The 27,828-nt window shown below is 35.9% G+C and overlaps 1 protein-coding gene across 2 annotated transcripts in view; it reads right to left on the bottom strand.

Moving 5' to 3' along the window:
- prss12 (serine protease 12) overlaps nucleotides 1-27,828 on the bottom strand; it is a 70,893-nt gene that overhangs the window by 5,121 nt on the left and 37,944 nt on the right. The window contains exons 9-12 of one of the 2 annotated variants that reach the window (XM_087237106.1): nucleotides 25,669-25,871; nucleotides 20,807-20,885; nucleotides 20,533-20,655; nucleotides 7,533-7,831 (exon numbers count right to left, since the gene is read on the bottom strand). In XM_087237106.1, the coding sequence (XP_087093232.1) occupies nucleotides 7,533-7,831; nucleotides 20,533-20,655; nucleotides 20,807-20,885; nucleotides 25,669-25,871 (704 nt within the window). Of the gene's footprint in view, nucleotides 1-7,532; nucleotides 7,832-20,532; nucleotides 20,656-20,806; nucleotides 20,886-21,215; nucleotides 22,450-22,559; nucleotides 25,872-27,828 lie in introns of those variants that run through there. The other variant, XR_015476534.1, reaches the window with a different exon arrangement.

Below are 27,828 nucleotides of genomic sequence, written 5' to 3'. Positions count from 1 at the left end.
GATTGTGGGTGTTTACAGGGGTTTGACGGATAAAATTGAATCTTGCTAAATTGTTGACGGTGCCAAACAGCATTTCCCGTTCTTTACATCCTTGTTTATGTCACTGTTACAACATACCGTTAACTGTAGACACTATGCATGTAAAAGTTGTTGCTCACAATACACAGCTTTGTCTATTATAGTTAGAATTGTTCCTTCTTTGAGGAGTTTTTAGCGGAATCCAGTACTGGACTGGAAGATATTCTGAAAGCTGTCCTTTGTCAAATGCTAGAGCTATATATTTTTTTATAATTAACTGGAACATAATTAAGATTAAACTGTAAGCACTACTTTGTTTGTATTGTGTCCTTTTGAAGCCTAAATACAGAAACAGAAGAATATGTGGAAATAGCAGTGTTTGGACAGCATTTTAGCTTTCTCTGCTATAACATTATAGCAGCTCTGACCATGCCTCTTCACTGCCCAAGTGTGTGAATCTCACAAACCCGAATGTATTTTTTTGTAGTCCCCAAACTTTGTTCACTGCAGGCTTTGTTAAGCTAACTCTGTTAAAGCCAAAGTCCCTCTTTGCATTGATCTACATTACATTCAGAGATGTCTGTTTATGTTCCCACAGCTACATTACACATGACCTAAAGTTTAAAATATGATATTGTAGTGGACCACCCCTTTACAAAATGTACTTGTATCATGTAAAAAAGGCATTAGTATACTAAAGTACACAATGATGGCAATATGGATATTTGTATGTAGTATTAATAGAAGATTTATATATCTTTATATATATATATATATATATATATATATATATATATATATATATATATATATATATATATATATATATATATATATATATATATATATATATATATATATATATATAAATCTTTACACCTTAAATGTGCACGTCACAAAAACCCATTACTTCCAATGGAGTCATATCTTCATATCTTCTTTCAACTCATTAAAGAAACTCATAAAGGCTTGGAACACCTTGAGGGTGAGTAAATGATAATAAATAATTTGGGGTGAACTATCTCTATTTAAGGATTAGTTTACCAAAAACAAATTTTCTTAATTACTCTCCCTTATGGCATTGCAATACTCTGAAACCTTCTTTCATTTGTCCATGATATTAACTTCATTTCAATGCATGGGATGCAGCAACCAATGTTGCAGTGCTTTATGAGAATGGGAAATGCAAGCAAAAAAAGGATGTGATAGCATTTTTTCAGTCATATTGAGCACGATTGTCTTGTTTAACTGTGCTTTCTCTCAACACGACCCATAACAATCACGTTAAATAGCTAGCTTTACAATACCTGTTTTTTGTCCATTTACACTGAAAGATCAATCAGATCAAATAAGTTTCTGACTGTTTCTGAACGCTGTTAACAGTGGATGGCTCAAAGTGCTTACACTGTTTACTATTGTCAATGTCATTTGTTATCGGATTGACGAAAATGCATCTTAATATTAGTGTAAATCAGGTTCAAAATAAGCTTTGTCATGCTTTAAAGAAGTGCACTGCTACTGTTACATGTTGGATAATAAAATAACTAATAAAAATAAGCTGTGAAATAAAACAGCTGAAGATTTAAGTAAGTACTGTTAATTAACATGTACAATATACAATATATGGTTATGCTTATTCCATGTGATTATACAAAAGTGCACTGTAGTGTGTTTTTTCAACAAAACTTAAAGCTAATTTATTTTACATTTACTAAACTGCAAAGTCATTTTAAATGTGCAATTAAAAATATATTTGGATACATTTCAGTAGAAATTATAATAATATTTTAGTTTATTAAAAAACACTTTTCAGTACATTGACTGTAGCTGTATACATTATTAACAAGTACATAAAGTCAAACTGTTAGATCTTCACCTGCACTTGCACTCACGTAATATTTATGTGCATTCTTTTCCAGTAGATTACTTCCATGATACACAGTTGAAGTCACAATAATTAGCACTCCTGAATTATTAACCCCCTGTTTATTTTTTCCCAATTTCTGTTTAACAGAAAAAAATTTTTTTCAAAACATCTCTTAACATAACAGTTTTAATAACTCATTTCTAATAACTGATTAATTTGATCTTTGCCATGATGACAGAAAATAATATTTTACTAGATATTTTTGAAGACACTAGTAGTCAGCTTAAAGTGCAATTTAAAGGCTTAACTAATTACGGTATTTAGGCAAGTTAAGGTAATTAGGTAAGTCATTATATAACAGTGGTTTGTTGTGTAGACCAGGGGTTCCCAAACTTTTTAGCCCGCGACCCCCAACAAATGACGCACACACACCAATAGACCCAAGTATATTCTTCGTTTAATCTTTTTAGTGTATGACAGTGCTGTAGATGGGCTAGAAAGTTTAACCTGGTGTTATAAAATCAATATGCTACATCTGACGCTATTGCTGTGTCTTCAATATAATGTAATCACCCCAGGGGTCGCAATCCAATAAAACTATAAGCTACTATAGTAACTGTATAGTACATAGTAACTATAAACGACTATTTTTTCTCTTCAGTAGGTTATGGATAAAATATGGTAAATCTTACAGTTTACTAAAAATAAAAAGATTTCCGGAAATCACCATGCGACCCCCCCCCCCCCCCCCCCCCCCCCTTCATTGTCCCGCGACCCCTCGAGGGGTCCCAACCCCCACATTGAGAACCACTGGTGTAGACAATTAAAAAACAATATTTCTAAAGAGGGCTAGTTATATTGACCTTAAAATAGTTTTTAAAAAATAAAAAGCTTTTATTCTAGCCGAAATAAAACAAATTACACTTTTTACTGTAAAAAAATATTATAGAAAATACTGTAAAAAAAGTACTTGCTCTATTAATGGTAGAAAAAAAGAAATAAATAAATAAAAAAATGACAGTAGGGCTAATAATTGTGACTTCAGCTTTATATGCTAAACTTCTTATGGCTATAAAATTGTTTGTAAGTGTAGATTATGTATATGAGGATAAATGTAACTGATGCTAGCTGCTAATATTTTGTTATCGCTCTCTGTCTCACTGGACATCTGGCTGGAGATATTTATAAATGACATCAGTTCACTGCCCCATAACCCCACAGACCACTAATATAAACTCTTTGGTGATTATGAACATGTTAAAATGGCATTCACGCCATGTGCTCATACATAAACCAGTGCTTACAAACAATCTCATGCAAATATGCAACCTTGTTTGCAAATACAAGTGAGGAAACAAATAATTACTAAAGGTTTGAGATGGATGATGTCTGAATGTTGTGGAATAGCAGATGTTTTACAGATTTTTTGTCATGTTCAGCCAACAAGAACAATTTTATGGCTAATTAAACAGTTCACCCAAAAGCGCAAATTCTCTGTATTTGACTCCTTTGACGGTCATTGCATTGATAACATTTTAAACTATATTCAAAAATATATTCTGTGAGGTCCAGAAGAAAGAAAACCACACAAGACTAGAGAAAGTATAAGATGATAAGTTTACTAATGACACCAACTTAACTGAAATTTGATTTCAGTTTAGTAATAGTTATACACTACCTGACAAGTCTTGTCATCGATCCCAGTTGTAAGTAAATTATAACTTGACTTCTAGTTGATCATTTGAAAATGTGGCAGAAGGTCGATTTTTCAGATAAATCATCTGTTGAACTGCATCCCAATCATCACAAATACTCCAGAAGACTTAATGGAACCCACAATGACCCACGATTCTCACAGAAATCAGTCAAGTTTGGTGAAGGAACAATCATGGTTTGGGGTTGCATTCAGTATGGGGTGTGTGATAGATCTGCAGAATGGATGGCAACATCAACAAACCTGAGGCATCAAGACTTTTGTGCTGCCCATTACATTACAAACCAGGAGAGGGCAAATTCTTCAGCAGGATAGCACTCCTTCTCATACTTCAGCCTCCACATAAAGGTTCCTGAAAGCAAAGAAGGTCAAAGTGCTCCAGGATTGGCCAGCCCAGTCACCAGACATGAACATTATTGAGCATCTCTGGTGTAAGATGAAGGAGGGAGCATTAAAAATTAATTCAAAGAATCTTGATTAACTCTGGGAGTGCTGCAAGAACGCTTTCTTTGCCATTCCAGATGATTTTATTAATAAGTTATTTGAGTCATTGCAGAGATGTATGGATGCAGTTATCCATGCTCATGAGAGACATACACAATATTCATTCTTCTTCCAGTGCACCATGACTTTATATTCATCACTGTACATTATTTCTGCTAAATGACAAGACTTTTCTCTCAGCAAAGTCAAACCTTACTGTCCTAATTAAAAATCAAGGCATGACCGTATTTTACTTTGGTACCAAATGATCAACTAGAAGTCAAGTTATTATTTTTTGTTCCTGAAACTTGTACAGGCGACAAGACTTTTGTCAGGTAGTGTAATAAAATTTTAGTTTACCATTACTGCTTATCAATATTGAATTTTCATTCATTTTATTTCGAATAAAGTAGTTATAAAAATTATAAAACTGCACTTGAAGTTGTGCTCTAGTCCTACATAAGTGTATTAAAAGCATTAAAAGTCCAACCAGGGTTTAATGAAGGCTTTTTATAAATGTTTTACTGCAATTGTCCTGGAAAACAAATATACTGATCCAAATAATTTCAAGTCTTAATGAATTAAAAGGGTGATTTTCTGATTTAAGAGCTTTAAATCATAGAAAGGTAAATAAATATGTTTTAAGACACTATTAAGACCCACAGAAACTACTTGCATATGAATTTTATACTACGCTCAAAAATTAGATTTGCTATTTGTTCAAACTACTTATTTAAGTAATAACCTCAAACAACACAATTCTTAAGTTTTTTCTTTTTTATTCTTAAGCAACTTAATTGTTTTATGTTCAATCCATTACAATTTGTAAAAACAAATAAATTAATAAATTATTTGTCCCAACACAAATCGACTTTGTGGAACCCAAAATATGTTAACAGTGCATGTTGTATTTTTATTCAGTTACGTTAAACTTTATATTATGTTTGTAAGTGTATTAGTTTTGCAAGTAATTTCCTTTAAGAGCAGGATTTTAAAATTGTTTTAAAGTGTACTTCATAAGTAAAGCACTTACTGGCATTATAAATAAATAAATGGCATTACACATTGGTGAAAACGTCTTGATTTTCTGAACTAAAATTGCTTGTGCTCTTCCTCATTTGTACTTGCTTTGGATAAAAGCAAGTTTTGAATGATTAAATGGCAGTGTCATCCCATATACTTGGCTCAGGAGTTTTGTTCTTGTCTTTCTGTGGGTGAGAAGGACACAGTGAGGGAGCGATTGTTTCAGACAGAACACTGAACAAAGACTCTGTGAAATCTTGCGGTGTGTGATCATCGCTGTCAGTTCTGCTTTCACACTCTCTGATCACATCTTATGCCTGTCAGCCTGCACTATTCAACAGCGCCCAAAACACCTACATTTCACACACAAACACCGCCTCAGCTTTTGCTCTAATTGTGGTCAAAACATCCTTTATTTTAAAATCTTGAGGCTGTCAGGCCGTCTGATATGACAGTTTCTCAATCTAATTCTCGAGTTTTAAAGCAAGTTTCAGTAAGCATGTGTTAAAAACTCGTTTTGCAGATTTCTCTTCTCTATTGACATAGAAGGGGGATCTGGTTATATATCACCAGTCTTTAAAAGATAACTGCTTTTTTCAGAAATTTGCCTATTTTCCAATTCACCTAGTTAAACAGTTTTTAACCCATTCAGACAAGCACCGGGTCTAGCAAGGACAAATTTAGCTTAGCTTAGCATAAATCATTAAATCAGATTAGACCATTAGCATCTCACTTTAAAATGACCAACAAGTTCCGATAATTTCAACACAGGCTCATTGTGACAATGTACCCCCATATAGTTTTCTGGAGAGCGCAAATTATGTAGCCAGAGCTACGTATGGTTGCATTTCGTCTTTAAAACAAGCACTATGAGCACGTTACGACGCCCGACGGCTTCTGTTCCTTTTCATGCTAACAGCTGCCCGCTTACCTCCGTGTGGACAGTTTTTCTGCTGTTTACCAGTTTGCCTAGTAGCTCACCATGTACGTCGGCGGACTTGAGACTTCTGTCCAGAAATGTATATAGCGGTATATATCAATAATGAGCCTGGGTTGGATAATTTTCTTTTTTTGGGGTAGCGCTGTCACCTTACAGCAAGAAGGTCACTGGTTCCAGCCCCGGCTTGGTCAGTAGGCATTTCTGTGTGGAGTTTGCATTTTCTCCCCGTGTTCACAAGGGTTTCCTTAGGGTGTTTCTGTTTCACAAGTCCAAAAACCTGTGCTACAGGTGAATTGGGTATGCTAAATTGTCCGTAGTGTATGTCTATATGTCCTGGTCCTCCAGGTTGGGGGTTGAGCGTTGGGCTATCGACCCACCTTGTAAAAATTAGATGTCACAAAACACCAACATGGTGTGGCTAAATATCAACTTTGATATAAATGGTCCTGGGTGTAAGTAAGAGTAAGTAAACTTTTCACTTCTGTAGTTAAATTGTGTACTAAAACAGATGGTAAATAAAAGTTGCTATTTCTAGGCTGATACACCTGGGAACTATTCTTTCATTCTGGCGTAATTATTACGGAATTTTGCTGCTGTACTATGGCTACAGCAGGCGCAATGATATTATGCAGCACCTGAAAAGCTAATAAATAGTCTGTGGAGTATTTTAAGCTGATTATCGAGACACATTCTACATATACCACAGATTTATTTTACATCTTTAAAAAAAGTCACTTTTTTTCCATGTCCATTTTCCTTTTAATGTCTATTTTAAAGATAAAAGGACTGTGTGGATGCATAAATGTGTGGCCATGTCGTGATTTAAAATAAACAGTTGTTTATTTTCAAGTATTGTAGATATTTAGCATTAGCATTTACTAAACTGAAAGAGCAATTGTACGAGCAAACAAATCTACTTTCTCATTATGTAGTTAATTACAAAATATATACTATGTGTGTTTGGTTGTGAGAGTAGTTTGGACAAAGTTGTCGCGATTCTTCTTTTGTAAAGCCGGGCAGTGTGAAAGTCCCTGTCGCCGATCCATCTTGCAGTGTAAACAAAGCAGCGACAAAATGCTAGCCCAGATAGTCATGCAGTGTGAAATCATCTGTGACATGATTGCATTGGCATTAGGTTTGCTAATGAAAACACTATTGGTTGGGTTTAGAGAAGGGTTTAGATCAGTAGTTCGCTAGGTGATCTGTCCAATAAGCTCTGCAAGGATATGTATCTGAAATGTACAACAAAACGTACCCGTAGCAAAGTATTTTATATTTTGCAAAAAAAATTTAGGCACATACTTCCAATGAGCCTGAGCTGGTTAATGCCTATTTGCATTTCTACGCTGTTGTATAATCATTATGTTATTCGGGACATAAAATGGTCTTAAAATGAGAACACTAGCACTTATCGCCATATTTGCTGTGACAATATTTATGCACAACAAAATTACTTGAATGTGTGTTTCATGCTACGTATCTCTAACCTGTATCTCCCCAGCCTGTGATGTAGCAGTTGGCAATGCCCTTTGGCACTTTCTCTCTCCGCACTGGTAAACAAGCGGGCAGCACTGATCGGCTCAGTGTGACGCATTGGCCCGTGACACCCCTATGAGCTCTGTGTCCAGAAACACGCAGAAGTGCCAGGTCATAGTCATTACTGTCTGCATGGTAGCGTGGGTGAAGGACGATCTTCTCCACGGCATACTCTTCCTCATACTCCTCAGGGACCAGAGAGTGATAATCACCAACACGAACTTTATACAGCCCTGTGCTGTTCCCATACCTGAGAAAAAGCATATACCAAACATTCAGTATAACTAAACCTCAGAATTGTTATTGACATCACCAATTGTTTTGTAAACACATCCACTCATGAATTGAACATCTGTGCAGAATATAGTTACGATATTGGTTATCTGCTTTCATTGGAAACTTTGCTAGAAACCTAATCTAGCAAGAATGTATGACACCCAAGTAATTACTTGTTTATGGTAGAAGTTGGGTTAAGGTTTTGAATAGGCTTAGAGTGCCAGAATAAGTTAATTCTGCTACTAATTAATAGTTAATATCTTAATAATAAGCAGGTAATAAGCCAGGAGTTAATAGCATGAATTATGTCATAAACTAAATTGTTACCAATTAATTAAATGTGACACTTAAGAAAGTTATAATTTTACCTCATATTTGTTTTGAAAATAATTATACTAGAACTTCTTTTTATTCAAACAATTCCGAAATAAATCGTAGTTTCCACAAAATTACTTCCTTAATCTTAAGCTTCTTCATTACCAAATACTAAATGTGTAATAAAAGAATTCCTATTATTAAAATGTGTTTATATTATTATTATTATTACTAATATTATTATTAAATTATATAATAATAAATTGTATTATTATCCACAAAAAATAAATAATTTATTAAACATGAGAGTAGAAATATATAGTATTTTACTTTCTTTAAAAAAATCTTTAAAACAAATCTAGAATTAATTTTCTCACTCCTCATGATCACCAAGTCAGCATATTATAATGTTTATTATTAATATTATTATTATTATTATTATTATTATTATAGTATTAAATATTGTGTTGTAACAATATTTCCAAACCCTGGCTGGGTCAATTGGCATTTCTGTATGGAGTTAGCATGTTCTCCCAGTGTTTGCATGGGTTTCCTCTGGGTGCTCCGGTTTCCACCACAGAATTAGATGTGTGTGAATGCAAGAGTGTATGAGTGTTTCCCAGAGTAGGGTTGCAACTGGAAGGGCATCCACTGAATAAAACATATGCTGGATAAGTTGGTGGTTCATTCTTCTGTGGTAACCCCTGATTAATAAAGGGACTAAGCAGAAAAAAAATGAATGCATTAAGTAATGTTTCCCAAAAGTTCACTGAATTTAGTTTTACACAATTTTAAATTTCAGATCATTCTAAAACCATGTTATCAATCATAAGATTCACATAAATCCAATGTTTCCATAAAAACAAAAATCTAAGAATTTAACCAGTAAGAAATGTTGTAAGAATCAAATCAACATGATAATTAAAAAATGATATTGTTGAAAAGTATATGTATTCAATATCATTTAATTAAAGGACAACGCGGTGGCTCAGTGGTTAGCACTGTCGCCTCACATTGCACTGTGGTGACCCCTGATAATCAGAGACTAAGCTGAAGGAAAATTAATAAATAAATTATTAAATTATAATGCTACACTGAAGTAGAAAAATATAAAAAATCATAAAAAAAATGTGTAAAAAATCCAGTCCAACCAGTTTATATCAGAAATAATAAATGACCATTTGAGCAGGTTCATTCTCTATTTTTATAATATATTATATTTTTTCTGACCAATAAAAATACTAATAATTTAATTTAGAAAATGAAATGTAATCTTTAATCTATTCATATGAACATCTATTTGTCACTATGCATTAAAAAACGTGATGCCTAAATTCACTTCAAATGATTAATTTAGCATTTTCGTGATTTATTGTTCCTTATACTATATCTTTATTGTATTATTTTAAGGCAAAATGTCCAAATGAAAATAATACAATAAAACGTGTGCATTCAGCAAGACTGAACAGAATAAACTGAATTTATCATCAAACCTAGATGAAAATGGCCCCTGCACAGCAGTGTAATACATTATCACAGATGATTTATGACTTCTCAACATGCCACTCAAAACGCCCTCACATGACAAATCAGGTCCCTTCCTCAGGAAGTTCATGTCAACTGATCTTAGGGTCCCAAAGCCAAAGCATGTGCACTTACACACATTCACACCAACACACACTTGCAAAACCACTCTGGGGTCACACGATCAGTTGGTAAAAACAGAGATACATAGGAAGTTTTTTTCCATAAACTCAAGACTATGACATCATACTCAAAACACTCAAGCAGTGATTTGAATGAAACGGAAAGCCTGCTGTGATTACCAGTCTTTAGTATGATGTTTTTTAATGTAAGGTTTATTTGCTGTCATTGGTGAGATTGTCGTATCTTCTTATAGATAATTGTAATATGGCCTGTGGTAATGTAAAAAATTAGAAAAGGGTAGTTGTTTTTTAATAAACAGTAAACAAATAAACAAAACAAAAAAAAGAAATGCATAAGATTAAGCATGAGATTTTTTCAGTGGGACATTTTTTTACTCAGTAAATAATTTTCTTAGATAGATAGATAGATAGATAGATAGATAGATAGATAGATAGATAGATAGATAGTTAGTTAGTTAGTTAGTTAGTTAGTTAGTTAGTTAGTTAGTTAGTTAGTTAGTTAGTTAGTTAGTTAGTTAGTTAGTTAGTTAGTTAGTGTGTGTGTGTGTGTGCGTGCGTGCGTGCGTGCCTGCGTGCCTGCGTGTTGTGTGTGTATGCACCCACACCCTGTCTGCTTGTTAGTGATTGAACCCATTGCTGTGTAACGGAAATATGTATGTGGTGCCAGAGAGAGAGACGGCAGTGTCCCGTTACGCGGTCAGGTCTTTTCTGGAAAGGGATCTGGCCTGTCCGGAATGACACTCTTGGTCTGGCAGGAATCAGAAGCAGGATCAGCAGTACATTCCCACAGCCCCTTCATGAGAGACACTCAATATATTACACTTCTAACACTCACAATCTGTGTTAATCCATACTGTAGTGCTGATCTCGAGCAGGTTATTAAAAGGTTATTCTGTCTGAGACACGGCCAAGTGGGTATTGCTCCGACATGCTGCACTTGAACCCAACTGTGAATGAAGATCATTTCTCAATAACAACCCCCCAAGCCGTTCTCAGCTCGCTGTAGGGTCACCTCTCCACCTTCTTATTTCATTAAAGGCATAGGCTCTGATTGGTGGACTATTCTAAATTTAAAGTGGTTATTTAGGCCACTGTGTTACAGGTACACCTTCTTAATCTTGGGTTGGACTCCTTTCTTGCTTTCAGAACTGCCTTAAATTTTTAATTTCACAGATTTTTAACAAAGTGCTGTAAACATTCCTCTAGGATTTTGGTTTATATTGTTAAGACAGCATCACACAGTCACTGCAGGTTTGTCACCCTCATAATGTGAATCTACCATTCCAGTACATTCCAATGATGCTCTGCTGGTCTGGAATCTGCTGTAGAGGCTGTACAGCAAGAGTGCAAACTCAGTTTGCGGCAGCTCTACAGAGTTTAGTTCCAACCCTGCTCCAACACACTTATCAGTAAGTTTCAAACAAGCCTGAAGGACTCAGTTAGTTTGACAAGGGGTGTTTAATTAGGGTTAAAGCCAAAGATGCCTAAAGCAGGGCCCACGGGCCAAAGTTGGCCCATGGTAACCTTTGATTTGGCTCACCATCCCATCTGAAAAAAAGAGAGAGAATGTTGGTGGTTGGGGCGAATGCCTTTGACAAAAATCATTGGGAAAAGGATGTATTTTTATTATTTTTGTCTATTTTTCTTTTCATCAAACAATTATTTGTATTAGTCAATTAATGGTCATATATTAACTGAACTTCTACTGTTGTGTGTGGGATGCTGCGCATACTAATTAGCATTTTTGCAGAAGTAGATAAATGCTGGTCCAAAATTAAATTCAGCTCTGCAGAAACTTCCTTTTTGAAGAAAAGGTGTTAAAACTGAACACAGAGCACAGAAAGTTTTAGGCTTTTATTGTTGAGCAAAGAATTCGTATAGAAAAAGAGGACTTATGTCTGGGGTGCGGTCAATAGAGGACTGGACAATGATTGACATAAATGACACAATGAATGATGAATTTCACTAAACTCCACCTGTTACAGTTTTTCTCGATTGCTTTGATGCAGCTGTCAACTGAAACTCCACATTTTCAAAACAGTTAACACACAGGCCTAAACAGCGGCACTCATGGTCAAAATGACACATTTTGCTTGCAAAAGGCACATATCGTGTCAAAACATTTAAAATATGCAACAAAAGCTATAGTTTTACCTTCAAACAACACAACTTGCAAACAAGTATATGAGCTCTTTCAATTAATCATTACACAATGGACAACAAAATACAAAATACAGAACTCAGTGTGAATTAGTCCACCATTGCTTGTCATTGTAGCCTATTGCCAATGACATTTGTTGTCTTTCTATTTGGGCTGTCAAATTCGCCTTTTTGCAAAGAATTGAATCCACAATAAGAAATGCTTTGATTACATTTATATTGAATTCATGACAATTTTCTGAAAAAACTGTGGCTGAAATCTGAAATACTGTAAAAACAGACAAAAGTAATAAAATACTGTAAATATTACAGAAAACACATGTAAACCAATATACAGTCAAATCTATTGGGAGTATAAGACATAGCCACTATTGACCTCCTCCATCCATGCTGGCACAGAACAACACAGACCTTCCACCATTTTATAAGGTTTGCAGACTGATTGCTTTTTGAAGATTTGTGTGAAGTAGTGTCAAACCGGTGATTCATATTGATGTTGGTAGTTTCTAATGGTTAGGAATAGATGATTTCTGTTTGGTAACCATAACTAAAACAATGGAGTTTGGACTGCTTGAATGACATCTGTGTTAACTGTTTTGAAAAATGGTGAGGAAAATGTGTCAACCCAATGAGAAAGAGTTTACACATTTGCAAGACCGGTCTTTTGCTCTGCTGGGATAGTGAAAATGAAAATGAAGTGGAACCTAATTTCTTTAACCAGGTCAAAGCAAACAAGAAAAACTGTAATATCAGCTGCCTATATAAGTTGAAGTCAGAAAATGAAAACTGCTGCGCACCTCCTTAATGTAACTGTTGCATTGCATTGAGAATAACAGAATTCTGTGAATCGAATTATTCATTTGTATCCAATAAATTGTTACAATTTTTAACATTGAAGAAAACCCTCTCCTGACCTTTTTTTCTTGAACACACATGGAATTGATTGAATATTTCAACATCGTCAATTTGAATTTTGAATTTAATGTAATCTTTTGTTTCTTAGTTTTATGCTGAACTACAAAAAAGGCAACTAAAATTAAATTATTCAATTAAATGTTGTAAATGAAATTTTAAATTGTAAATACTGTCTCTTGACATACAGTACATCTGACATTTACAAGCATATCAAGTTAATGGCAGGAGCTTGACTAATGCATTCAGCATTGACTTACATTGTGTTATAAATGGAATTGTTTATGTTTTTACAGTAATCAGTTCATTATAAAATGTAAAAAAAACATACTGCATTAGATATTAAATATGATTTAAAGCAATGTTTTTTAAATATTATCGAATAAATAAGGAAATTCCCCATGGCAAATTTAATGTAATAACATTTGGTGTATATTCGGCCCACAGCCCTCAATGAAGTTTGGGTTTTCTTTATAGGACAAGGTTTGAACACCCCTGGTTAAAGCTAAACTGTGCAGAGCTGTGGTACCCATGTAACTTGGTTTGACACCTTTAAAGTACAGTATGAGAATAGTGAACCCCTGTCATGTTCATAAACACCAGATGATTTTAGCTTTGTAACATGTTTTGTTATGCTGCTGAGAGTAGACATTTCCAATCCTTGTTACTCAATCCTGATTCTCACAACCCCCTCGCTGCACATTTTATTTGTTTCACTATTTACATCAGACATTTGTTCTCATTTAACAACAAGTGGCCTGCAAAGTGGACTTCATATGGACGTGACAGTGTCTTGACATCCTTCAGTTTGTTTGAAGGAAGCATGTTACATTAAAATGCATTTTAGTGTATGATATGTGAATTTATATTGTATTTATCTGAGAATATATTATGTCACACTTCATGTTTCTCTAGTAAGGCACAGCAGGCAATGGCATTGAGCAAACTCTCAGGTAATGAGCAATGAAGGAAAATGGACAAAGTAACAATGCACACTCCATAGGAACGTGTCAGTCATTACACAGTTCATGCATGAAGCTCTTTTAACGGCCTGGTTATCTAAATCACCTGTGTTAAAAAAGAGACAAGGACAATTATGCAGCATGAGGGTGTGATGATTCAGAAACACTGACTTAAGGAATCAAATTGGTAAGCAACAATACTGAGGTAAGCTAAAGGGTTTAAGTAATCCTCAGCTGGTACAGAGAGATGCAAAAAAATAATCCCCACACCATCAAACTACCATCAGCAGCTGCTATAGAAACAATAGGGATCTACTGTGTGTACTTATGGTATTTACAACAAACTGAATTGTAAAATTGTGTCTAAATGTTGCAACAGAAATGAAGACTCATCAGACCAGGTAACTTTTTCAAGTCTCCTACTGTCCAATTTTGTTGAACCTGTGCAATTGTATCCTCATTGTTCTTAGGTGACAGCAGTGGCAGAGGTGTGTTCTTCTGCTTCAAGATTTGATGAGCTGTGCCTTCAGATATGAACTTTGGCAGACCTGATGAGTGTTTCAAGAGTTCACACTTAGCTGATAATTAATAAAGCGTAATTGGCATGCTGTTCCGGGAGATAAGCTCGTAACATCCTCGAGCCTGGGGCTCCCTCCCGTTAGAAGGGCGAGAGGGGAGTTCGAGCTCAGGTAGGTCTCTTGCTTGTCGCCGTGCGAGAGGTGTAAACTAAGGTTGTCTTGGGTGATAATTTGGTTTAGTCGATTAGCTATGGTTATATTTTTGGACGGAGGGAGGAAACCGGGGAACCCAGGGGAAACCCACGCGAACACGGGGAGAATGCGTAAACTCCGCACAGAAACACCGAAAGGCCCGATAGGAGGTTGGACCAGCGATGTTCTTGCTGTGAGGCAACAGTGCTAGCCACTGGGCCACCATGTCGCCCTATCGGAAAAAAGGGGAGGAAGTAGGGAAGGAAAGGGGAATCTTCAAGACGAAGATAAATGGAGTGAAAAACTGGTTATTTATAATGCTTCCGTAATCATCTAATAGGGCAGATTACGGAGCTAATGAGGAGCCAGCCGTGTTGATCATAAGCACATGATCCTCTGGAAATTAGTTTATAAATAAACCACACTTAGATGAAAAATGAGTGTTTATCAAAGTTTACTGCTGCCTTCTATAAGTTTGAACCAGTCTGGTCATTTACCTCTGACCTCTGCCAATAACATTTTCAGCCACTCAGTGTGCATCTCAACAGAAGCATTTTTGCACAGCTAAAAATGCTGGCGCTCTTCCATAAATGCTTATCTGGGAGCATTTCTTTAAATTTTAGTGCATTTAAATTAGCACTGAGAAATAGATGCTCAGCATCTATTGATGCTGCCTGCAGCTGTTCTAAACAAAGTATGGCGATTCTATGACAACTGACAAAATACACCCAGCTTGGGGAAAAAATCACTTCGGTGGACACACGTACTCACCCGATATTTTCATACCATACTCTGTAAACCCTTAAGAAGGTTGTGCTTGAAAATCCCAGTACATCAGCTGTTTCTGAAATACTAAGACAAGCCTCTTTGGCATTAACATGCTTGCTATGAAATCTGTTGAATTACCTTTCCTGACCACACTTCTGTTCAGTCTGAAAAACTATTCTGAGTTTAAAAATCTATATATTATTTTTATTTTCATTAAAACTAATTATTTAATTCATTGGTGTGTGGGCTTAAACAAACAGCAAATGTCATTTTAAACTGGAAACTGAGCATTTACAAATAAACATCCAATTTCAGCTGACACCAAATAAAAAATCGCCGATATAACTGATAAAGTAGCTCAGTACTCCATGAATTCATTAACTCACCTCACACTTGTTCAATAGTCTATTGCTCTGCTGTAACACAAATCCAGAAGCCAGAAGCTGAATCTGACAGCTATCTGACTTTTAGCTTGTTCATTACAGCAGTTCCATCACTGAGGCTGTCTTCAGCATATTGCTCTCTCAGTCCTATAATACCATGCCGGTTGTAACCCCAGAGTTAATTAAGGTTGGCCAACAACCTGGCACGCAGCATTAAAAACTTTAAAACCAATGTGTGTGTGTTTGTATGTGCTATTTTTGCACTAATGTCATGCTACCCTCGGTAAACTCGGAAGTGAGAGACTAACTTGAATCATCTCAAGCTAAATGATCTCAAATGATTTAAAACAACTGTTGCACTTCTGCATAATATTAATTGCATTCCTTAAAAAGTGTGTGAACGAGTATGACTAAAAAGAGGGAGGGGGCATCAAGGTCTCTAGATTTATAGCTGTGTGTATGTGTGTGCACGTCTGTGTGTGAGGGAGAGCATGCAACTAGAGGAAACTTTAGCAGTAGTCTGATGTCATGGATCATATTTTGAAGGCTCAGTGCTTGGACTGGTTGATAAAAAACAGATCCTATCTTACTTAAACCTCTCACATTGCCAAAGTCTTTCTACTGAGACCCTTTTTTTTTTAAATGAAACCCTAAATGGTTTAGGAAACTCACTGGCGTACATTCTTCACAGTAATGTGAACACGCAGCAGAGTCTCAGACTGAACTGAAGGCAGATCATTTACCAGAGTGATCCTTATGGGAAGCAGAAGTGTTTGTTTTCATATATCTTTTTATTGCTTTCCTCTGGCCTGCTACTATTATTCTTCCTTAATGTGAAAAGCTATAGCCTTTTATACCTTTGGTGAAAACCTATCAAAAATCGCACAAAAGGTCTATGGCTAATTGCATGTGTTATGGGAATGGATGGGGTTCATCACTGCCTAGAAACAAGGTGCTATTTTGACAATGTTCAAAACATGAGTCCTGTTAAACGTAAGATTTCACATGAGAATAACTCCTTAAGAGGATAGTGATGTAGAAAATTTTCTGTACTTTTGCAAACAAAACTTTTTTTTAAAGTAATATTTTTTGTTAAAACCACTTAAAGAGGTTCATGTTCCACTACGATATCTTATTTTAAACTTTAGTTGATGTGTAATGTAGCTGTGTGAACATAAACAACATCTCTGAATGTAATACGCTCAAAGTTCAATGCAAAGGGAGACATTGGCTTTTACAGAGTTAGCTTAGCAAAGTCTACAGTGAACGGAGTTTGGGGACTACAAAAAAATACATCTGGGATAGTGAGATAGGCAGGTTATGACTAGTTCAGACTGCATAATTTGAGCCCAGATTTTGACTCAATGCACACATTGCGATATCGATGCTGATCGTGTCATTGTGCAGCCCTACCTCCATGCACATATATGCAATAAGCCTGCTTTCCACTGCACACGACAAACGACAAGCGACAGACCGGAAGTCATTCATTTCCAATGGAGAGTAGTCCAGGAGCTGTGTGAAGTTCCGATCTTTTCCGTATGAGGAAAATACAGATCTGAATTGAGCTGCGGATACGTTAAAATATTTGCAACTAGACTGCAACCGGATGTGATGTATTCCAGTGTTATCCAAGCAGGTCCGTGCGCACAAGTTGAGAAATATTTTTCAACATTTTTTTAATTTAAAAAAAGTCTATATAAAAAAAATTCTATTCATAAATGAGTAATAAAATTAATTTTTTTTTTTATGCTGTCTCCATATTCCCTCCAAATTTTTTTTGTGGTCTATGAGTTTCTAGTATTCATTCATTAAACCTTGGTAAACACATGGAGAATAAAGGCTATTGCTTTTGTACTTTATTTCAGAAACTGCCAGAAGAGCTTCTCTCCCATGGTGCGCAACAAAATTGGAAATTCAATGCGACTGCCACAAGGGGGCTTATTCCGACAGTCGTGTCCAAATGTTGTGTGCAGTGGAAAGGCGGCTATAAGGTAACCAAATATGACATGGTGGTGCAGTGGGTAGAACGATTGCCTCACAGCAAGAAGGTCGCTGGTTCAAGCCTCGGCTGGGTCAGTTGGTATTTCTGTGTGGAGTTTGCACATTCTCCCCATGTTGGGTTTCCTCCTCGTGCTCTGGTTTCCTCCACAGTCTAAAGACATGCGCTATAGGTGAATTGGGTGAGCTAAAATGTCCATAGTGTATGTGTGTGAATGAGTGTGTATGGATGCTTCCCAGTCATGGGTTGCAGCTGGAAGGGCATCCGCTCCAAAAACATATGCTGGAAAAGTTGGTGGTTTATTCCGATGTGGCGACCCCTGATTAATAAAGGGACTACACCAAAAAGAAAATGAGTGAATGAATAAATGAATAAATAAATGAATGAATGAATGAATGATGGAATGAATTAATGAATGAATGAATGAATTAATGAATGAATCAATCAATCAATCAATCAATCAATCAATCAGTCAATCAATCAATCAATCAATCAATTTACCTATATCAAATGTGTTTGGACTGTGGGGGAAACTGGAGCACCCAGAGAAAACCCAAACCAATACAGGGAGAACATTTAAAGGGTCACGAAACACCAAAACACATTTTTTGAGCTGTTGACAGTCGTATATGTGTCCCACACTGCTAAAAACACTATTAGGACACCTATATTTCACTAAAAAGTGTAAATTGGTTGTTTTTGCGTTATTTCAAGCAAATTCGTACTTTCGGTTTGAAACGAATTTTTGAAGCTACATCACAGCCATGATATAATAGCGTGTATTCCAGCGTGCAGACTGGGCATCTGTGCCAGAGTGAGTCTTATTACGTCTTACAGTGTGATGCATTAATGCATGAGTAAGGCTTGGTTCAAACCAATCAGCGCGCTCTATTGTGCAACTTCATTAATATTCATTACTGTCATAGTGTTTAGACGACAGAGACGCCACATTGTATTGGCAAAACAAGCGTGAAGTGTTGCTTTAATAGTTTGCTGCAGTTAGGTTTCGTTTTCATTTTCTCTCTGTAGCTCAGCTGGAGTCACGTGTGGATTACAGTGTACGCGACGCTCAACAACAATAACTTACGTGTCTAAGGAGGAACATTGTTTACCTGAGAGCTGTTCTCATCTGCAAACGCTGAGATCCGGATTCGCTTGTAGTCTTCTCTTCATAAAGACGCGGCTCTAGTTGCTGGTGATTGTCCTGTCTCTACAGATTTGGTAAGTGAGCGACCAGTGCTCTTTGTTTATTCAGTTTGTTCGTATCGAACAAACTATTGCACCGAGTGTAAACATGTTACCACCACAACCAAACTTTAACCTCGTGTAGGGTTTTTACCGCATTTAGTGACCGGAATAACACACGCTGCTTTCTGACACTACCTGCCGAGTGCATCTAAGTTTCCGGGAAATGCTGAGGTTTTTTTTTTCTCTCATTCGCCGTGCGGTATCAAACATTGCATGAAAAATACACGCTTAGAGCAGTTCCTCCAATCAAATATCTCGTTTGTCGCGAGGGGCATGAATGAATTCCCTGAATGAAAGAGCCAAACTGCAGTTAAAGTCCACCATTTAATAATTTGGCAAATAATTCGACTACAGATGTCCATGTAGGTTAAACACCATCACTTTCTACTGTGTGTGTGTATTTTGACTCTGAAACTTAGCGCGTGCCCAAATAGACACTCCCACACCATCCCACTTTTCTTCCTCCAACACTCCCCCCTAAACAGAGCTGGACACGCCCACTTTTCTGACTTTTTCCAAAGTAGAGGTGTGAAAACACCCTGCTGAAACGAAGGGGTTTCATGGCCCTTTAAACTCCACACAGAATTGCCAACTAGTCCAGTCAGGACTCGAACCAATGACCTTCTTGCTGTGAGGCAACAGTGCTAACCACTTTCATATTGAATTAATCATCATATTATATCATATTATTGATTGTATGTCATCTTAAAAGAGTTGGTAACCCTTTATTTTGATGGGCCACTTGAGTATTAGTAGACTGTCTGCTTAATATCTGTTGATATGTTTCTTCAACAGACATTTACCTGACTATGAGAAACTTTGCAAGTACATGTTAACTTACCCTAACCCCAACTGTAAGCCCAACCTAGCAGTCTACTTATAATCTAATGAAAATTAGTTGGCATGTAGATAACTGTAACTGTAACTTAAATTCAACAAACGGACCATCAAACTAAGTGTGACCAAAGAATTTACTCTCCAATAGAGAGTGAAGAAAGAACTTTTTCGCTTACTTTTTTGCAACATCTCTTAAATTGTATATCATTTTATATAAGTAAAACATATTTATAGCTATCATTTAAAAATGTTCAGTTATACGTACTAGCTGTACTAGCTGTGTTTAGCTGTACAAAACACTCAATAACAAAAGTGTGACCTAATACACAGATCTACTTTCATCGCCTTCATCACATAGAGGGTATTTTAATTTAATTCCTCTGCATCTGTTAATGGATTTGAATTATTGGAACTGTTTAACTCTGTTTGTTTTGCAGCTGGGATGACTAAGTGTTTATTTGCAGATAATGATTACAAAATTGTTCACAGACAACAGAAAAAGTGTGGGAAGAAGGTACGTTGTTTAAAATCCGCCATTAAAAAATTTGTTTGTTTTGATGTTGTGTTATCTAGCTGTGTGAGTCACAGTGGAAAGTTGGAAACACAAGAAAGAAGTATGAGTGCACGTGGGTGGAGGTTATTTACTGCAAACCTTGCAGATGCGATACAGAATGAAGATGTACCTGTCCATATGTACAAGTATATGTGTACCTCTTAAAGCAGTGAGCTGAAGTGAGGATCCAGCAGCTGCTGATCAAAGTGGCTCCACATACCAAGCGTCCATCTGCCTGAGAGCCCCGTAAACGCACAGCTGCCTGCCACGGCCAGCCACCACTACGCCATACACAAACACACATAAACACACTATGAGCATGCTATAACATTTAAACAGCTTTTCTCATTCTGACCACACATACAATTATTTTGAAATGTGTCATTTGTTATGCCAATGCTGTTTATATACATTTTGACCTTCTTTGCTTACCGTAGAGAGTTTTCTCCTCCTATAATTCTCTTCTGACGTGTGTGAGAGAGTCTTAGACCACACATGGAGCCAACTGCCTCTGAAATGTATTACAAACACAAATTTCTATAAAGCGTACATGGGTGAATCTGTTAAGAACATCTGCCTTGGTGCTATTTCACCACGAGTCCCCTGCAAAACATTGTATAAAGTTTGCTGTTTTTAAGAGGCTCTGCTCCTCTTCTCTTGCCTGCACCTTTACAGTCTTTACAGAACAGAAAAAGGAATAAAAAATATATAAGAATATTCTAAACAGAAATTATGGTGGCTTTCCCTATAAACAACTTTTATTTAGTGCTGGGCAATAATTAATCGTGATTAATCACATCCAAAATAAAAGTTTGTTTAGACATAATATATTTATATATACGTGTGTGTGTGTGTGTGTGTGTGTGTGTGTGTGTGTGTGTGTGTGTGTGTGTGTGTGTGTATTCATTCAATTTCTTTTAACTTTAGTCCCTTTTTTAATCAGGGGTCGCCACAGCAGAATGAACCACCAACTTATCCAGCATATGTTTTACGCAGCAGATGCCCTTCCAGCTGCAACCCATCACTGGGAATCATCCATATACACTCTTTCACACACATACACTAGAGACAATGTAGCTTACCCAATTCACCTATAACGCATGTCTTTTGGACTTTGGGGGAAACCAGAGAACCCGGAGGAAACCCACACAAACATGCAAACTCCACACAGAAATGCCAACTGACCCAACCAAGGCTCGAACCAGCGATCTTCTTGCTGTGGCGATCCTGACGTCCATGGTTGTGTATTATATATTTTTATTTTGTATATGTGATACAACTACATAGAAACAAAACTATGCATAACTATTTTGTTACATAGATATTTTAACTTGTATATAATCTGTAAATATGTATTACTGGTCCCACTTTATATTAAGTGGCCTTAACTAATATGTACTTACACAGGAATTAATAGTTTGTTACAATGTACTTATTGTGTAAATACATGTATTTTCTGTGTACTTATTCTTGATTAAATACATGTAATTACACCTGTAATTAACTTTTTTAATTACATTTGTAAATACACTGTTGACCATCCCTTACACCTTAACCCACCTTTAAACCAACCCATACCACCAAACCTGTCCATAACCCAACCTCTATCCCAACTCAAAAGGACCATAAGTGTTCTCAAATACATTATGAACACAGTAAGTACATTGTATTTATTTTTTTGATGTAAGTACATAGTAGTTAAGGACACTTAATATAAAGTGGGACCGTATTACTTGAACATTGTGTATGTGTTGTTGAAGCTGGCTTGTGCTAATGAAACTTCAGTAAACTTTCTTTTAAAACAAATTCTAAAATATATGCATGTATGCCTGTATTTATATACTTTATACATAAATATACACAGTGCACACATATATATTTTGTCAAAACAAACGTTTATTTTGGATGCAATTACAGTAATCGCAATTCATTTTTGACCAGAACTACTTTTATTGATTATGAAACCACTGCATTTAATGGAAAAAAGTGGCTTGTGGAAAATGTGCTGATTAGATGCTCACATGTCTTTTATTTAGCAACAATTTATATTTTTGTGTGCTTTTAACACGTTTTTGCTAGATCGATAATGTAAAATAGATTTTAAATATATATATATATATATATATATATATATATATATATATATATATATATATATATATATATATATATATATATATATAGCTTAAAATGCAACTTGTATTTTAGAAAATACATTACACATATTTTTAGAGAGTACAATAAAAATGACAACAGAAAATCATTAATCTTTATGAAAATAATAGGTGTAATGTTGTTGTTGTTTTTTGTTTTTTTGATTTTGGGGTAAATACAAACATAAGATACATGGCAATATATGCAAATCACAAAAAAAACATATATGCAACATGCTGCATATTTTAAATATTGTCAAAATGGTTGTCTATGTATATTTTTCCCCAAGCTTTAGATTTACGAACATGCAGATATACACTACTGGTCAGAAGTTTGAGGTCAGTAGGATTTTTAAATGTTTTAAAATAAGCTTTTCCTGCTAACAAGGCTGCATTTATTTCATCAAAAATACAGTACAAATTGTAAAACTGTGAAATGTTATTGCACTATAAAAACTGTTCAAAAGTAGTTTGACATTTAATTTAATCCTATATTCCAGTGATTTTAAAGATGAATTTTAAGCTTCATTACTCCAGTCTTCAAAGTCACATGATCCTTCAGAAATCACTCTAATATTAACTAGTATTATTGGTAATAGTAATAAAAGCAAGAATCACTGAAGCAACAATTTCATTTGAAACGACATACAGTAAGAAAGCAGTTATTTAAAATTGTAATAAATATCTAAAAACTGTAAAATATTTTACGTTTAATAAATGCCGCCTTGATAAACAAAATATTTTTTCTTTAAAAAAAACGTGAAAAAAACTGACCTCAAACTTATTATCTTGAATTTTATATATACTGTATGTTCATATATGGCCATATATCAGATTTTTGACAGAACTTGTACCTTACCTTGAACCTAAGTATATACAGTACAACACCTACAGGTGATTACACAAAAATGTGTTTTGCTTATGTGTCATCTGGGTTTAATGAAGAAAGCAGGCTGGATTAACATGCATTACACTTATTAGATTTATAAGAAAAATAAAGCAGAAAGAAGTCTAAGTGAATAATTCAGCACAAAAAGTCTACAGTAAGTGCCAGTGATCATGCTGAGCCAAACCACATCCTTTAGAGTAGACATAACACACACACACACTTTACTCCAACTCTACAACAACTATAGATCTTCTCAGGTAATGGGTTCCATCTTTCTTTTCTTAGATGGCGTTTTTTTTTACAGATCAGAATATAAACAGAACACTCTGCACATTTACCTGCTGCCGCAACATGTACATTACACCAGTGTTTTATACAATCTTGTAAATTCCAAGTATGTGATGTGCCTTACAGAAACAGATACAGTACATTTAGTAATAAAATGCTAAGAATAGTACTAAAATGTGCAGTACTAAAATGCTATGTATGCAAAAGGTTGCATAGATGCATGTAAACCTACATAAATATACATTCACCGGCCACATTATTAGATCCAACTGCTTGTTTATGCAAATTTCTGATCAGCCAATCACATGGCAGCATCTCAATGCATTTAGGCATGTAGGCATGGTCAACAAGATCTGCTGCAGTTCAATCCGAGCATCAGAATAGGGAAGAAAGGTAATTTAGGTGACTTTGAACGTAGCATAATTATTAATGCGAGATGGGCTGGTCTGAGTATTTCAGAAACAGCTGATCTACTGGTATTTTCATGCACAACTATCTCTAGGGTTTACAGAGAAAAAGAGGAAATATCCAGTGAGCGGCAGTTCTTTGGATGCAAATGCCTTGTTGATGCCAGAGGTCTGAGGAAAATGGCCAGCCTGGTTCCAACTGATGGAAAGGCAAGATTAACTCAATTAACCACTCGTTACAATTGAGGTATGCAGAAGAGCATCTCTGAATCCACAACATGTCAAACATTGAGGCCAATGGGCTACAGCAGCAGAAGACCACACCAGGTGCCATTCCTGTCAGCTAATAACAGGAAACTGAGGCTACAGTTCGCACAGGCTCATTGAAATTAGACAATTAAAGATTGGAAAAACATTGCCTGGTCTGATGAGTCTCGATTTCTGCAGCGACATTCAGATGGTAGAGTCAGAATTTGGCGTCAACAACATGAAAGCATGGATCCATCCTGCCTTGTACCAACGATCAGGCTTGTGGTGGTGGTGTAATGGTGTGGGGGATATCTTCTTGGCACATTGTATATTTTCTTGGCACTTTGGGCCCATTAGTACCAATTGAGCATTGAGTAATGCCACAGCCTACTTGAGCATTGTTGCTGACCATGTCCATCCCTTTATGACCACAGTGTACCCATCTTTTGATGGCTACTTTCAGCAGGATAACGCCCCATGTCATAAAGAGCAAATCATCTTAGACTGGTCTCTTGAACATGACAATGAGTTCACTGTAGCATCTTTGGTATGTGTTGGAACGGGAGATTAGCATCATGGATGTGCAGCCGACAAATCTGCAGCAACTGAGTGATGCTATCATGTCAATATGGACCGTAATCTCTGAGGAATATTTCCAGTACCTTATTGAATCTATGCCATGAAGGTTTAAGGCAGTACTGAAGGCAAAAGGGGGTCCAACCCGGTACTAGTAAGATGTCCCTAATAAAGTGGCCAGTGAGTGTATACTATAGATAAGTAAATGCTAATATTAAACCCTGTCCCCACAGCAACTCCTTGACACTATTATGTCTTTTTATTTTCATTAGTAAAGCTTGAAAAATTCATTGAATAAAAAAAAGCTGCATTAATAGTGTAGTTTACCTAAAGATAAAAACGTATCATTTACTCGTCCTCAAGTTGCTACAAACATGAGTTTCTTTTCTCTTTGGAGCACAAAAGAGAAGATATTTTGAAGAAAGTTGGTAATTGTAAATTTAAAGTAGCCACTGACTTCCTCTATATGAAATTAAATACTAGTCAAGGAGTTACCAACAGTTGCTCAAAATGTCTTTTTTCTCAAACGTAGACAAACCATTTAACATTTAACTCATATATAAATGGATCTGGAACAGCCTGAGGATGAGTAATTGGTGAGTAGTCTATTCTGGTAAACTATTCCTGTTAATGTTCCATAACAGAAATACTTTCATAGAGGTTGGCTAAATATCCCAATGTGACATATTTTGGATGCAGCAGCAATGAGAAAAAAACAGGAGAATGTCCCACCTTTGACCCCAGGAGAATCCTGCTGCAACCCATAGTTACAAATAACACCAGCATCCTCACTATGGCGACAGTTGTGTGTCCCGAATGGCTGTTTAATACAGTCAGTCAGGGAATGCTCCCCGCCTGTACACTTTACATTGTCAATGTGGATAGGACCTTCGCCTTCTCCGAAATATGCCATTACACGAGCTTTAGCCAGCCCACTGCAAAAAGAATGACAGGGAAATGTGTACTGTTAATTAATAATAAAAATCTGAAATAAAATTTTGAAATTGTTATTATAAATATAAATGTTATGTTAAAAATTTAAAGATGTACTAGAATTATTAAAATCACTAAAACAAAAACTTTTATAAATACAAATTAAAGCTAAACAAAATAAAAAAAGTGCAAAAATAAGAATACTGCTAAATTATACTGTGTAAAATTGTGTAAATTAAAAATAATGGTGTAAATTAAGTGCGCAGCTCTCTGGAACACTTGATTCTGATTGGTCACTAAAGCTTTACGTTTAATAAAAGAATTAGTAATTATTACAGCTTAGATCAGTGTTTTATGTCTAATGTGCTAAGTTGAACATTTATAGCATGAAGCCATGTAATAAGCCTGTCAGGATCTATTCTCCAAGAACAACCTGCTACATTGTACGTACATTATCCCTTACATAAAACACCACTGTTGTTGCCATAACAGCACAAATTAACTAATAATATTATTAATATTCTTAATCATCAGCCTGAAAAACGTATTTCAGATAAACACTTGACACACCTCACATGAACTCTTTTCATACCCCTCACTGCATACAATCAAGATGTAGCATGCACAACATTTTAGCCAAATCCTTACTTAAAACAATATTGCCTACAATAATTTTCCACCAACAGTCAAACTATGTGTTTTTGATTGTGTACTTATCTATCTGTGCCTACCAAGCGGCAACATCTCGCTCTCCCTCGTGAAGGCAATACGGAAGTAACTGAAACGGGAATTCATCGACTAGCTTTTGAGGGCTGGCTTCAGGAAATCCAAATGTTCTCTGACTGCAATGCTAAATTAGCTAATTTTACAAGTGGTGCTCACTGCAGAGCCACTTGGGCACAGCTGAGCTCCAGCAAGGGAGCTGGAGCTCAAACGGCTCTGCAGCTAGCAGTGTCTCATATTTTACAGCTGATAAAAACATGTTTACAGCCTGGTACAATATATGGTTTTGGTGCTTAGTTAATATTATCCTTCGTGACAACTGTGTGGGGGTGAATTTTTTTATAACTCATCCATTTTATTTTGATAAAGTTATGTTAAGTCTGTTTAATTAAGGGCGTGGCTTGTTAAGTGACAGCTGGTCACCATCATGTCACCTCAGATGATTTCAGCTGATTGGCATATGCATCGTATTTTTGTTTTGTTTTATGTGGATTTATACAGTCAATTTTTTTTATTTTTTCCTAAAATTTCCTACAATTAACTGAAACGTTTTCATACAGTGTTGTGCCTGGATTTCCTAAATAGTCTTGCATTTACTAACACGGACAGTATTTAAAGTATTTGGGAGTTATTCACATTTTCCTCCTGTAGAAAAACGTCATATGAACAATGCTTAGTGGCTCAATGTATTACAGCAGTGTTTTTAAAAGACTAAACATCTTATTGATATAGTATATAACCAAGCACATGTGGTCAGAACACAAAAAAAGTCAAAGGTTAGGAGAAGTATTAAGGGTTTCTCTCAAAGAAAAGCCTGTATAAGCAAAATGCTAGCAGGTTTCTGTAACTACACTGACACTTCGCCTTTTTTCCCTTGTTTGGTTACCCCCGGTTGGTGCGATGACGAGCGAACAAAATGGCAACAGTTGGCCACGGTGACTTTTAGCTTCATTTGCGCTCTTCAGAAACCTATGGGTGAAGTCACGGATACTACATCCATATCTTTTACAGTCAATGGAGCCTACATGTGTGTAATGTGTGTTTTTCTTGACATATTTATTGTCTTTCACATATTTATTGGATTTTGCGTACTACTGTCAACATTGCTAATAGTATATTGTTTTGTTTTTTGAAGTATGTTGTCGTATCTTGCACTGTCTGTATTTTGCACTGTCTGGAGCCAGCACCTGAGCTTTTCACTCATCTTAGTAAGTTACATGTGCTGCTGAGGATGTG

The sequence above is a fragment of the Danio rerio genome, chromosome 1 (genome assembly GCF_052040795.2).
Source record: "Danio rerio strain M-AB ecotype USA chromosome 1, GRCz13ab, whole genome shotgun sequence".
NCBI classification, from domain to species: domain Eukaryota; kingdom Metazoa; phylum Chordata; class Actinopteri; order Cypriniformes; family Danionidae; genus Danio; species Danio rerio.
This window is presented reverse-complemented; position numbering and strand designations above follow the sequence as displayed.